General features: G+C 39.7%; 1 protein-coding gene across 2 annotated transcripts in view; it reads left to right on the top strand.

Moving 5' to 3' along the window:
* antxr2a (ANTXR cell adhesion molecule 2a) overlaps positions 1–13,830 on the top strand; it is a 186,810-nt gene that overhangs the window by 85,390 nt on the left and 87,590 nt on the right. For both annotated transcript variants that reach the window (XM_078402110.1, XM_078402101.1), the window contains 4 exons: positions 3,650–3,694; positions 4,579–4,674; positions 10,278–10,442; positions 12,004–12,084. In XM_078402110.1, the coding sequence (XP_078258236.1) occupies positions 3,650–3,694; positions 4,579–4,674; positions 10,278–10,442; positions 12,004–12,084 (387 nt within the window). The remainder of the gene's footprint in view (positions 1–3,649; positions 3,695–4,578; positions 4,675–10,277; positions 10,443–12,003; positions 12,085–13,830) is intronic.

Below are 13,830 nucleotides of genomic sequence, written 5' to 3' on the forward strand. Positions count from 1 at the left end.
GTTCTAGTCTTGGATTAATATTTCCTCTGCTTAGATTGCACATCTTGTAGCTGATCATATCATCATATCATATCATATATATACAGCCGGAAACAGGCCTTTTCGGCCCACCAAGTCCGTGCCGCCCAGCGATCCCCGTACATTAACACTATCCTACACCCACTAGGGACAATTTTTTTTTTTTACATTTACCCAGCCAATTAACCTACATACCTGTACGTCTTTGGAGTGTGGGAGGAAACCGAAGATCTCGGAGAAAACCCACGCAGGTCACGGGGAGAACGTACAAACTCCTTACAGTGCAGCACCCGTAGTCAGGATCTAAATTTTAATTAATTCTATCTCGTAGACAGCCAGTGCAGGCACAGAATTTATTTTTGTGTTTGCACCAGATTGCTGAGATTAAGGAAGGAAGTTATATCAGCTGAACCCAAGTGCAATCGAACTTCTTGTTCACAGAACATCTTGAATCACACTTGGTTTTGACAATATCTGGAAAAAATACTTTGAGCAGCTAGATAAAGAGAAATAGTTTCCTACAGTAATTGTTTTCAAGATACTTAGCTTCTGTTTTCTTTATCAGAACATGAATACCGCTCACAACTCCTATCTTGAGCAAAAGATAAATTCTGAAAAAGGTTTTGACAATGAGTTCTTGTTTGTCAAATGTTGCCGTGAGTTCCGAGATGCTCTAGTTTAGTGTTTCATTTTGATGGTGCAAACATTTCCTGTCACTGAATGAGAGAGATTCTTCACACTGTGGTCTCTCATACTAACATGGAGAGATCAAAGCGATGATAATATAAAACATTCAAAACAGTGTTGGCATTATAGTGCCTAAATTATCTACTTTCCAATAAACAAGAATGATGAGAGACATTTTAGATCATCTTTGTTATCGAAAAATACAAAAGCAAGAAATAAAACTAGTGCTTTTGGTTTATTATTTGATAAGAGATTAATGTTGCAGAATTGACTTTACTGTAAATAAAAACAAGTCGCAACTTCTGTTACATGATATAAATTGGTGGCCTCTGTCCAGTGATGTGCCACAGGGGTTAATATTTGTACCATCTTGCTTATCATCAATATTAATGATTTGAATGAGAATGCAAGTGGCATAGATCGTAAATCAATAGTATTTATTTGGATGTGGAGAGGATGTTTCCACTAGTGGGAGAGTCTAGGACTCGAGGTCAAGCCTGAGATTTAAAGGGCATTCTTTTAGGAAGGAGATGAGGAGAAATGTATTTTGTCAGAGGGTGTTGAATCTGTGTAATTCTTTGCCACAGAAGGCTGTGGAGGCCAAATCAGTGAATATTTTTAAGGCAGAGATGGAATGGAGACTTCTGGAAGTTGTTATGATAGAAAAAAACAAGGCAATGTCAAAATTTAAACATAAAGATGGGAATTGCAAATTAGTGAAATTATGCATTAATACTGAGAACCAGAATAGATAGAATGGTGGGCTAGAGTACCAATTAGTTGCAGGTTGCAGAATGAATGATGCAAAGTCAATCAGAATACTATTAGAAGAATCAAATCAGGACGTGAATAGCAAAGATGCAGGATTTAGCAACTGGTGAACTGTGCCAGGGGCTGTGTTACAGAGGTGAGGTGGATGATGTTTGTGATAAAGAAATATGAGATCAGAAGAAGTTAAAGAAGATAATATGTTGTGGATAGTGTGGTTCTGCCTGAGAAAGTGCTTTCCAACAGTGGAATACTGTTGGAAAGTAAACAGTTTGTGGCGGGAGTTGAAGACAATGCCCTTAATCTTTTTAACATTTTATGTGGGGATTTGGGAAGATATTTGACTACTATCTGGTTTTGGAACTGTTAAAGGAAACAGTGAAGAGGTAGAATGAAGTGTTTAGGAAGGAACTGCAAATGCTGGTTTAAACTAAAGATGGACACAAAATGCTGGAGTAGCACAGGCGGCGTATCTGGAGAAAAGGAATAGATGATATTTCGGGTTGAGACCAGGCCTGAAGAAGGGTCTTGACCCAAAACATCACCATTTTTGTTTCTCCAGAGATGCTGCCTGACCCGCTGAGTTACTCCAGCTTTTTGTGTCTATCTTTAGAATTAAGTTTTGTTAGGTTGCATATGTAAAGAAAAGTCTTCGCTCAAATGAAATGATTGGATCTGCAATAGTAGGATCAAGCTAGAATAGTCTGGAGGACAGCACTTGTAATGAATTTTATTCAATGTTACCAAAGGTTACGGAGAGATCAGGAAGGATAAACTTACTGCGAGGTAAAGTAAATATTAGGCTTCATTTTGGTTCGGGCTCAGCTATGAAGGAGCAAATGCCGAATAGGTGAGATTCAGCCAGATGTTCTGAATAGACAGGCATGATTTTGGGAAGAGACTATATGATCATAATGCTTGAAGAAAATATCATCTCATGCTCCTCTTCTTTCCCTCGCCTCTGGCATGTTTGATCACATCACCCTCATTCAGTGCCTTCCCACCACTAACTGGGCCTGATTTAATATTTCGTGACTTTGAAATTAGCTCTGACCATATGTTGTTCCATCATTGAAATCATCTGTTTTTATCACAATAACATCACCATTTCTGCCCTTGCTAGAGCTCCTTTATGGGTCCCAGAATTGACTATTCCAATGCATTCTTGGCTGGCCTCCTTTCCTCCTGTCTTCATAAACCTGAGGTCATACTAAACTCTGATGCCTACAAAGTGAAATGCACCATACTGTTAACTCACCAGTCCTGCACTTTCTGAATTAGACCGGCTCTAGTTTAAGCAACGTCTAAGTTTTAAAGGTCGCACACTTGTTTTCAAATCCCATCATGCCCTGGGCCCTCCTTACCTCTGATATTCTTCAGCTCCAGAGCCTAAGTTATCTGTGCAGCTCCAATTGAGACACCTTCATCCCCGCATTTAAATTGCTCTGCTATTGATAGCCAGCCATTCTTCACTTCCATAAGACACTCTATAAAGCCTTTGATCAATAATATTATTGTCTATCATGATATTAGCATTATTGGCTCAGTGTCGAAACGTATACTCTTGTGAAGATTGGTAATGTTAAAGGCTGAAGCATAATATGATTTTATTTTTATCATGGGCTTTTTTGGAGATATTGTGGAATAAAAATACAAAATTTGAAGGAAAGTGAGCAAAGGAATTTATAGGAAATCCACCTATTGTAAATTTAGTAAGAAGGTATACATCTGCTTCATTAATGAACTAACTATATGTTTCGAGCTGGCATCTGCAGTATGAGATGAGAATCAATGGTTATGACTAGTTTATTATTTTTGTTTTCAAAAGGTATTAATTGTCAGAATTGGTCCGGAAGAAAGCATGATGATTATTACAAGTATGAGCAGTTCATAGATTATCAAACAGAGTGTCTATGATCTGCTTGATATTTTTGAATGAACGTCTGACGTTATTGTGGGAAGAGTTAATGAATAGATGCATGAACTGCATCTGTCAGGAAGAGATTAGGTGTTATGTTGCACATAGTCTTGGGAATTAATTGTCACTGAAAAACATTGACCAATTGGCAATCAGTGAAAAGACATCAAATACTAGAAATGGAATATTTTTCAATGTGATGTTTTATTTAATCGTAGTTATGCAAACCATATAAATTTGTTTGTGATTTGATTCTAGGTCATAAAAGATCCACCTCCACCTCCACCTCCACCTCCAAAAGAGGTATGTGAATATTTCGATGTGTGAACGTTATGCTAATGAAAAATAGTGGAAACATTAAAAGAGCAAAATTATTTATTGGCTTTATCAAATCATTTTGCATAAATCTCATCAGTTAAGCCACTGAGTAGAAAAGTTGGACAAATACAAATTATTTTTTGAAATTTAAATTTATTTTGATTCACAGGTAAATATTTTCAAATAAATCTTGATAAGATTATAAGTGATAGGAGCAGAATTATGCCATTCGGCCCATCAAGTCTACTCTGCCAATCAATCTTGGCTGATCTATCTCTCCTAACCCCATTCTCCTGCCTTCTCCCCATAACCTCTAACACCCATACTAATCAAGAATCTATCTCTGCCTTAAATATATCCACTGACTTGGCCTCCACAGCCTTCTGTGGCAAAGAATTCCACAGATTCACCACCCTCTGACTACAGAAATTCCTCCTCATCTCCTCCCTAAAAGAATGCCCTTTAATTTTGAGGAATTAAATGGTTATATGGTTAAATTAAATGGTTAATTATATGGTTAAAAATAAAATCACAAAGTACCATTTTGACCTGGAACAAAACATTTAGTGTGCCAATTCAGATGTATTATTAATGCATTACACTTTGGACACGTGAAAAATCTGACACTCATTGCATCCTCTTCAATTTTGCTTTCCATTACCTTCAGTAGCATTAAAAACAAGGAGAGGTGTGCAGTCAGTGAACAGTTTTCCCCTGTTTTTCCATACTAAGAATGTGCCCTTTCAGAATAATGTTTTGAATCATTACAAGTCTGGTACAAAGCAGAAGGAGAATGTGTATAAATATTTAAGTATAGTTATTTGCTGCAAGCCGAACCATAACTTGTTATACCGATTAATTCATCATAGGAACTGACACCCGAGGCAGAGCGAAAAAAGAAGTGGCCAACCGTTGATGCTTCATACTATGGTGGCAGAGGTGTTGGTGGAATAAAAAGAATGGAGGTATTTTATTAAATTCACCTACATTAAAGCGGTTTTAATCATACACATTGGTTTGAAATTCCTGGGAATGTCTAGGATTGTACTGTGATGGATAAATTGCATAACTTCCAGCAGCCCACTGCTAATCTCCATGCCCCATCAAAGAATTTAGGATTGGGCCACTATGAATATTTGCAAAAGAACATCTTGAAATTGGACAAATTTACATCTGCGTTTTATGCAGCAATTGTGCTCAGGTGGTTTTTAACATTTATTTTGAAATGCTTGCTCAATTTCCTGTCAAAATACTTCCCTGTTGCACTTCCTGTCATGATTCATGGGTTTCATTTTCTTGAGATACTTCCTGTAATGGCTTGTATTGAGTTTCAGAAGTTGAATAAAATTTTTATGATTTGAACCTTTATAAATAACTTGCTGTTCAGTGAGTGAGGCATGCTTCATCTTAAAAGTAGTGAAGTATGTGTGAACAAAAGTGACTTTCCATACTGTACTTTACATTTGAAAATAAATGTGTGGGGAGCCCACTTTAAACATCGAGTGGTCTGTGAGCAACTAACTGCAGCTCACAGACCTCCTCATCGATTGACCCAGCCCAGTGGTGGGGCCCAGGGCCGCAAGGGGCCATGGAATATTGTCGTCCTTTTCCATCTATCGGGATTTAGTTTATTATTGTCACGTGTACCAATGCAGAGTGAAAAGCTTTTGTTGGCGTGCTACCCAGTCAAAGAAAAGAATACACATAAATACAATCAAAATGTACAAAGTGCACAGATAACAGATAAAGGGTACAGCATTTGGTGTGAGATAAAGTCCGAAAAAGTAAAATGAAAGATAGTTCAAAGGTCTCCAATGAGGTAGATGGGAGGTCAGGATTGCACGCTGGCTGACAAAAAGACTGTTCAGTTGCCTGGTAACAGCTAGGAAGAAACTGTCCATGTATCTGGAGATATGCATGTTCAAACTTCTGTACCTCTTGCCTGATGGGAGAGGGGGAAGAGGGAATAACCAGGGGGAGACTCATCCTGATTATGCTGGTGGTCTTGTTGAGGCAGTGTGAAGTGTAGTTGCGTGACCAAGACCTCACACCTGTTTTCAGTAGTCTACCACTGATCCTACCCCCCACCACCCTGCATCCCATTCTCATTTATCTCCATGACAGAAAGCAGTGATCCATTTCCTGTGAGGGAGCACACATAAGTGGCATTGGCAATTGTGAGCGTAGCAAGCAGCAGATTCATGTTATGCACCAAATATGCCTGTAATCAATTGAAGATGAGCAGTGTGCTATAGGTAATGATTGCCATTTAGAGATACAGCACGGAAACAGGCCTTTCAGCCCATCAAGTCTGCACCGACCAGCGATTCCCGCACACTAACACTACCCTATATACACTAAGGACAATTTAATTTTTTGTACTGAAGCCTATTAACCTACAAACCTGTACGTCTTTAGAGTGTGGGAGGCTGGGAAAGCACATCTCGGACCTGCAGACCCTCAGCGTAGGAGCACCGCAAGGCTGCGTACTCTCCCCTCTTCTTCACTCTCTCTACACCAGCGACTGCACCTCCACAGAATCCTCTGTCAAGCTTCTCAAGTTTGTGGATGACACAACCCTGATTGGACTGATCCAGGATGGGGAGGAATCTGCCTACAGACAGGAAGTGACACAGCTGGCGTCCTGGTGCCATCGCAACAAACTGTAGCTCAATGCTCTTAAGACAGTGGAACTGATTGTAGACTTTAGGAGAGCTCCCCCTCCCCTTCCCCCCGCCCCCCCCCTCCCCCCAAATCACCATCAACAACACCACAGTTACATCTGTGGAGTCATTTAAGTTCCTTGGAACCATCATCTCCAGGGACCTTAAATGGGGGGCCACCATCGACTCCACAGTCAAAAAGGCCCAACAGAAGATGTACTTCCTGCGGCAGCTGAGGAAACACAATCTGCCACAGGCAATGATGGTCCAATTCTCTACTGCCATCGTGGAGTCCGTCCTCACCTTCTCATGGTCTGGTTTGGCTCAGCCACCAAGCACGACATCCGGAGGCTGCAACGAATCGTTCGATCAGCTGAGAAGGTTGTTGGCTGCAACCTTCCCCTCACTGATGAACTGTACACTGCAACGGCCAGGAAGCGAGTGGGTAAGATCATCTCTGACCCCTCTCGCCCTGGCCACAAACTCTTTGAAGCACTTCCCTCTGGAAGGTGACTTCGGACTGTCAAAGCAGCCACAGCCAGACATAAAAACAGCTTTTTTTCTGCGAGTATAGCTCTACTTAATAACCAAAAGTCTGCAGTCTCTTTTTGCTCTGGTTTATTTCACTCACATGTTTAAACCGCAATGTTGTATTCTTAATGTTTTAATGTTTTATGCTTTATTCTTAATTGTTCGTGTTGTTACTTTCGAATGGAGCACCAAGGCACATTCCTTGTGACTCGCGTCATTTTATTTTTATCTTAATCTGGAATGGTTTCCACTAATCTGGAATGGTCTCCACTAATTTTGAACGTGAGATTGACATGAATTTGGAAATGAATAAATTCTACTTGAGTGCAAGCATTTCAACAATGACATAATCTAACATACATTTAGGCCCCAGGAATGTTGAGCACAAGACCTGTCATCAGTATTGCTAACGGTGCTTCACTGTAACTCAAATAACTGTGAAGATGGGGTTGAGTAAAAGGAGAGAGAGAGAGAGAGAGAACAGAGAGTGCAAATGCTTTGCAGAGTAACAAGGGAGTCAAACAAAGGGAAGAATCAGTGAGGTAACACATCTCTTTTGTGATTATATTTATGTGCACCAAATGAGCACGGCAATAAAAGAGAAAAGAAAATATAGTTTTTGAGAAGAGATTATTCCAGAGACAGGGATTGATAGAGGACAATATTGTAGTTAATAAGTTTGTCATCTTGCTTTTACAATGCACCAGTATTGAAGGACATTCCAGCAACCTTTTCTGCTCAGAGCTTAATCTATGACAGCAGAATCACACCATCCATTCATGGGTAACGCACACTGTAAAGGAGGAGGCAAAACTTATTAATATGACCCTAGCCAAACACGCATTTACTTTCATGGTAGATACATTTCTGTCAGTGAGTAATTGAGTGGAGGCATTGAGGTGAGGAGTTGTGAGTGTATTCTTCAGCAAGTTCACAAGCTCTGCTACAAGACATTCTCATGGTGCTAACATTGAAATTGAATGCTGTATGCTGATAAGTCAGCTCCGTGTACAAATTCCTGCCTCAAAATGTGTGAAATCACAGGTGTGCACCAAATTTCTCACTTCCTTGTTACAGGTAGTAAAGCCGTAATGCAATGTTTCCATAACATGCTGTATGCAAGTGTTGAATTATGGAGCTCAATTTGCAATAGGTGGGCTTTTATTTATTTATCCGTGTCATCACTCAGCTGTTTGCCAATAGCGAGCAAATTTTAGTGCCACGTCATTGGCTTCTGCAAGATCCTTTACAGTGCGTGTGTCATGCAGCATGTCACAGCTCAGGAGATGTTCCATAGTCTGGAGGTCCCGTCCGCACTCGCAGTCTGCTGCATCTTCAATATATCCCCACTTCAGCATGTTCGATTTGCTCCTCCCCATGCCTGTCCGCAGTCTGTTGAGACTGCGCCAGGTTATCCACGGTTGGTCGGAACCTGGTAGGAGTTTCTTAGAGGGATCGATTGCCATGTGAATGTCTTCCAGAGATTTCTCTTATCTCTCTTCCCAGAGTTTGAGCCTTCCAGGGGATGGACAGAAGAGAGGAAACTTCTGCGTGATTTCAAACGCTGAGATAGCAACGGGTGGTCATATAGGGAGTGCCTTTCATCCTCTGATTGTCTGAGGTGTTCTTTTTGACTGGCTACAGCTCTTCTGATTCCAGGAGGTGCAATGCCAGAGAGTAGGTAGAAGTTGTCAGTCTTGGTAGGTTTCATGCATCCACTGATGCAGCGACAGTGTTCCTTGCATGAGCTGAGCGCTCCCATACTGCGCAGGCATACTCGGCAGTGGAGAAGCAGAGAGCCGGAGCTGTTGATCGAATGGTTTTAGAATTTGCTTGCCATTTTGAGGTACTCGGCTTGCTAAGAAGAGCATTTCTGGAACTGACTTTTCCTTTAAGCTTGGTGATATGTGCTTTGTAGGTCAGAAATCGATCGAGTCACACTGAGATAGACTGGATTGTCACAGTGCTCCAATCTGACTCCATTCCATATGATCTTCAACCTTTGATTTGCATACTTGTTCTTCAAGTGGGAGGTGCAGACTTGGGTTTTAGATGGATTGGCTCAGGTGATTCTCTTTGTAGTATAAGGACAGGTTGACTGAAGCCTCACACAGAGTAGCTTCTGCCTCAAGGAAGTCAGCACTTTGGGTTGCAATACACAGATCATCTGCATAAATGAACTCCTGGTCTTGGGATGGATAGGCTGGTCGTTAACATGGATATTGAACAAGGTGGGTGCCAGGACACTTCCTTGGGGGAGGCCGTTTTTCTGCCTGCATCACTACCAGGGCCATAGCAGAAGCATTCTCGTCGTGGTCCCTGTCCGATTCTACAAGTATCTGCGAATCCTGCTACCACGCCACACAATAGGTGGGCTGAATTGTTTACAGTGTGATTTTGATCGCAAACTAAAGAATAATTTTAAAGTTACTTTGGAAGTTGACAAGCAGAAAAAAAAGCTGTGCTGGATAGTTTTAAGGTAAAAAACCTGTTCCGATATAACCTCCCCACAGAAATCATAGAGCTTATGTGAACACGACTGCTACTTTAACCATAGCTAGTCATTGAAATTGACAGGTAATTGATTCCACTGACACTTTGTGCAATGATACCCTATTAAACAATGTAACACATAGCCTGTATTCAATAAACATAAACTGAAAGCTATTCAAAAGATTTTTATTTTTGAATATCCTGTGTGAAAAATAACTTTGTTTTCATGAGTTTGAAACTCTCTAATCCCTTTTCTCTCATTGACATAATGGTCATTATAACGGGAGTTTCTCTAGCCGAGGAACACATCAATAGAAATACAGCAGAACTCCCTGTACATGGGACGGAAAGTGGCCCAGGCACCAATCACAATCACAATAATACTTTATTAGCCAAGTATGTTTTACAACATATGAGGAACTTCATTTGCTATACAGTCATGAGTAGCATTATGGTGGTTTTACCATTTTTGCTAATCTAAGATCTAAATCTTATGTAATTTTATAGATTAGGAGAGATCTGTCCCTTAAATATTTATCTTGATTTCTTGCAACGGTTTAAGCGAAATGAAACATTGGTCTGAGATCAAATAAATGCACAGTATTTCTAAAAATTAACTAATAATTAACCTTAAGGTTCACGAATATCAATACATGATGCTATATTTGTTAATATAAACTTTATTGTGTAAAGACATCTGAGTGGTTTTTAAGACAATTTTTGACAGTCTTTAAGACCTCTAAGACAATGCCTCCTTTCTGATTAACTTCAATTCACAATTCACTTACATCACTGATTGGGCGCACTTACCATTTTTCTATGCTGTCTCTTCTGGTGTATTTGAAATTGTGAATTGTGTGTCACTGTTTTTGTTCCTCTAGGTCAAGTGGGGGGATCGGGGATCAACCGAAGAAGGAGCAAGGTTAGAAATGGCCAAAAATGCTGTTGTTACTGTCCCAGAGGCTGAAGACGAACTTCTTCATCCAAGGCGGCCCAAACCTCCCCCCTCTGCTCAAACTCCACTGAAGTGGTATGATCCAATTAAGGTAATTTCTCATCATGCACATTCCATTCCATAAGAAAATATACTTTACGTCAGCATGTATAAAAATTCTTAATAAGATTTCTAAGATCAAATGCTTTCAGCCTCATGACTTGAATTCTTAAGAAATTAGAATCATACAGCATGGAAATAGGCACATCGACCCAACTCGTCCATGCTGACCAAGATGCCCCATCTAAGCTTGTCGCTTTTGGCTGCATTTGGCATATATCCCGCCAAATGTTTTCCTAACCGTGTACCTGTCCAAATGTGTTTTAAATGTTGTTATTGTACTTACCGCACCTACTTCCTTGGGCGATAGACACAAAGCCTGAGTAACTCAGCTGGTCAGGCGGCATCTTTGGAGAAAAAGGATGAGTGACGTTTCGGATCGGGACCCTTCTTCAGAAGAAGGGTCCCAATCCGAAATGTCTCCTATCCTTTTTCTCCAGAGTTGCTGCCTGACCTGCTACGTGATTCTAGCACTTTGTGTCTATCTTCAGTATAAACCAGCATCTGCATACTTCCCACTTAGTTCCTCTGGCAACTTGTTTCATATACATATATATATATATATATATATATATACACTGTGAAAAAGTTGCCCTTCAAATTATTTTTAAATCTTTCCTTTACCTTCTTGAACCTATGCCCTCTCGTTCCATATTACCGTACCCTGCGAAGAGTCTCTGTGCATTCACTGTATGTAATTCCTTAAGATTTTATACACACCATTCAGAATGCCCATGAGCACCCTACATTTCAAGGAATAAAGTCATTGTCTGCCCAACATTTTCCTTTCGCTTAAACCCTTGAGTCCTGGCAACATCTTCATAATCTTATCTGTATTCTTTTCAGCTTAATGCCATCTTTCCTCTAGCAGGGTGACCAAAACTGAATACAATACTCAAAGTGCGGCCTCACTGACGTCTTGTGCAACTGTAACATAACATCCCAACGTCTATAGTCAATTCCCTGACTGATGAGGGCAAACATGCCAAAAGGCTTCTTCGCAACCCTATCTAAATGTGACACCACTACCGATCACTGTGAAGGTCCTGCCCTTGCTTTACTTCCCAAAATGCAATACCTCACACTTATCTGAGTTAAACTCCATTAACCATTCCTTTGCCCACTTGCCGAGCCGATCAAAATTCCTCTGTAATTCTTGTTAACTATCTTCACTATTATACCTCCTCCTTCAGAGTTATCTGCAAACTTACTTATCATGCTCTTTGCGCATTCTCATCCAAAATTATTATTCTAATATACCCTTGACATGGTCCAAAGACTAACCATTAAATACAAGTCAAAATGATTAGTTAGGGCAACAAGAAAAATGGGACCTATATTTTAATTGGGAATATTTGCAGTACGATTTAGTGAAAATAAATATAAATATGGGAATGAAACATAAATATGTCAATGAAAATGTATAAATGTGATTTAATGTGGGCTTTCAAATAGGCTAACTTAAAAAAAGACATTGGATTCTATTGTTTTATACCAAAAAATAATAGCTGAGCTTCATTTGTTTAGTTTAATGGTACCTTTTCAAATTATAGGGCAGACTTGACGCATTGTGGGCACTGTTGAGACGGCAATATGATCGAGTTTCTTTGATGCGACCACAAAGCGGCGATGAGGTATTGTTCAAATTCTTTCGTGGGAGATGAAAACGTTCATTTAGAGAAATTTTATTTGGTGCTTTTTCTATTTATATGTCCATTATAGCCAATTTATTTATTTGTAGCTGACTTTCATTCTTTTCAAACTGATCCCTTTGATATCCATTTGTCTGGAAAACAATTTTCTATTGTTTATCAACACTTCTTTATAGATTGCATGAAATTTTTTTAAATAATTCAATAACTGACTTTTGTTACCGATGATTGTTTGAAAATAATATTACATGCAACCATGCCCAACTTTTAAGAACTCAAGAAATGGCAGATGATTTTATTACCATGTTTGGAATTCGAATGAAAATGAATTACATTCCTATGAATCGTGCTGTTCAGTGCAAAGAGAATACATCATTTGTAGTCACTATCTTGCAGCATTACAGTCACGAAACTATGCCAGAGATTTGGGCAGGTAGGGTAGCAAAAGTTCATCATGTAAATCACTGTGCACAAAAGTGTGATTAACAAAATAATCGCATGGCACATATCTTTCAAATGATTGGGATAAATATTTGTGGTGTGACAATTTGCAGCAAGAGAGTTTGTTCAATACTTTTTACGTTCAAGATGTGACATTATGGTTAATGGGACTATAGAATGAAGATGGAGCTGCAACACTGCAGTGGCATTACTCTGACCCTCCTCTTTTGAGTGCCATTCTCTTCTGGGAGCATAGGTTTAGTGAAACACCATCTGAACCATCAGTGCCAACATGAAACAACAACCATATTGAGAAACCTGGTAGTCTTAATACTCTTCCTTAGTCACAGAACTTAGTGTGTATTTGGTAAACTAATGAAAAACTGGTTCTCTTTGCAAGTTCTTGATTTGTGGAATTTTCTTTGTTAATAATCATAAATTTCCCCTCTCTGCTTTGTGTATAAAAATGCTAGGAACAGCATTATTGGTTGTGGTCTATGAATTAATGACAATCCACACAATTTTCCATCCATTTTCCCTAACAGAAAAGCAAAACTCGAGTGACAAGAGCCACAGTTTTCTAATAAATTAAATTCCTCCACCTAACCTCAGAAAATAGAATAGCATAGATTAGAATACTTTATTGTCACATGTGATAAGTCACAGTGAAATTCTCTGCAAAGTATGCAAATAGTCACCCATAAAGGGCACTTAGAAAGTTACAAATCCCCCCCGCTCTAGTTCCCCCTTTGTCATTAGATTGCTGCAAACAAATTCATCATAAGCTGTTATTTCGAAGTTAATTAAAAGTAGTTATTCATTTGAGAATTGATGTGTACAATTTTATTTTGGTCTCAATCCTAACCCCAGATGAGAGTTACCTCATCCATGGGCGATACGGCCTAATTGTCTCTTACCTCCATAGCTTGGGTTTAATCTTGACCTCTGCAGCTCCTGGTGGGGACCTTGAATGCCCTCCCTGTGATTATGTGTGCTTCCCATCAGTGCTCCGGTTCATTCCCATATTCGAAAGACCTGCTGATTAGGTCAAACGGTCAAAAGTGATAGGAGCAGAATTAGGCCATTTGGTCCATCATGTCTACTCTGCCATTCAATCGTGGCTGATCTATCCCTCTCTCCTAACCCCATTTTCCTGCCTTCTCCCCATAACCCCTGACACCCGTACTAATCAAGAATCTATCGCTGCCTTAAAAATATCCATCGAATATGATTAATACATTAATTGACTAATACAAATTGCCTTCTAGAGTAGGTGAGTGGCAAGAG

The sequence above is a fragment of the Rhinoraja longicauda genome, chromosome 1 (genome assembly GCF_053455715.1).
Source record: "Rhinoraja longicauda isolate Sanriku21f chromosome 1, sRhiLon1.1, whole genome shotgun sequence".
Taxonomy (NCBI): domain Eukaryota; kingdom Metazoa; phylum Chordata; class Chondrichthyes; order Rajiformes; family Arhynchobatidae; genus Rhinoraja; species Rhinoraja longicauda.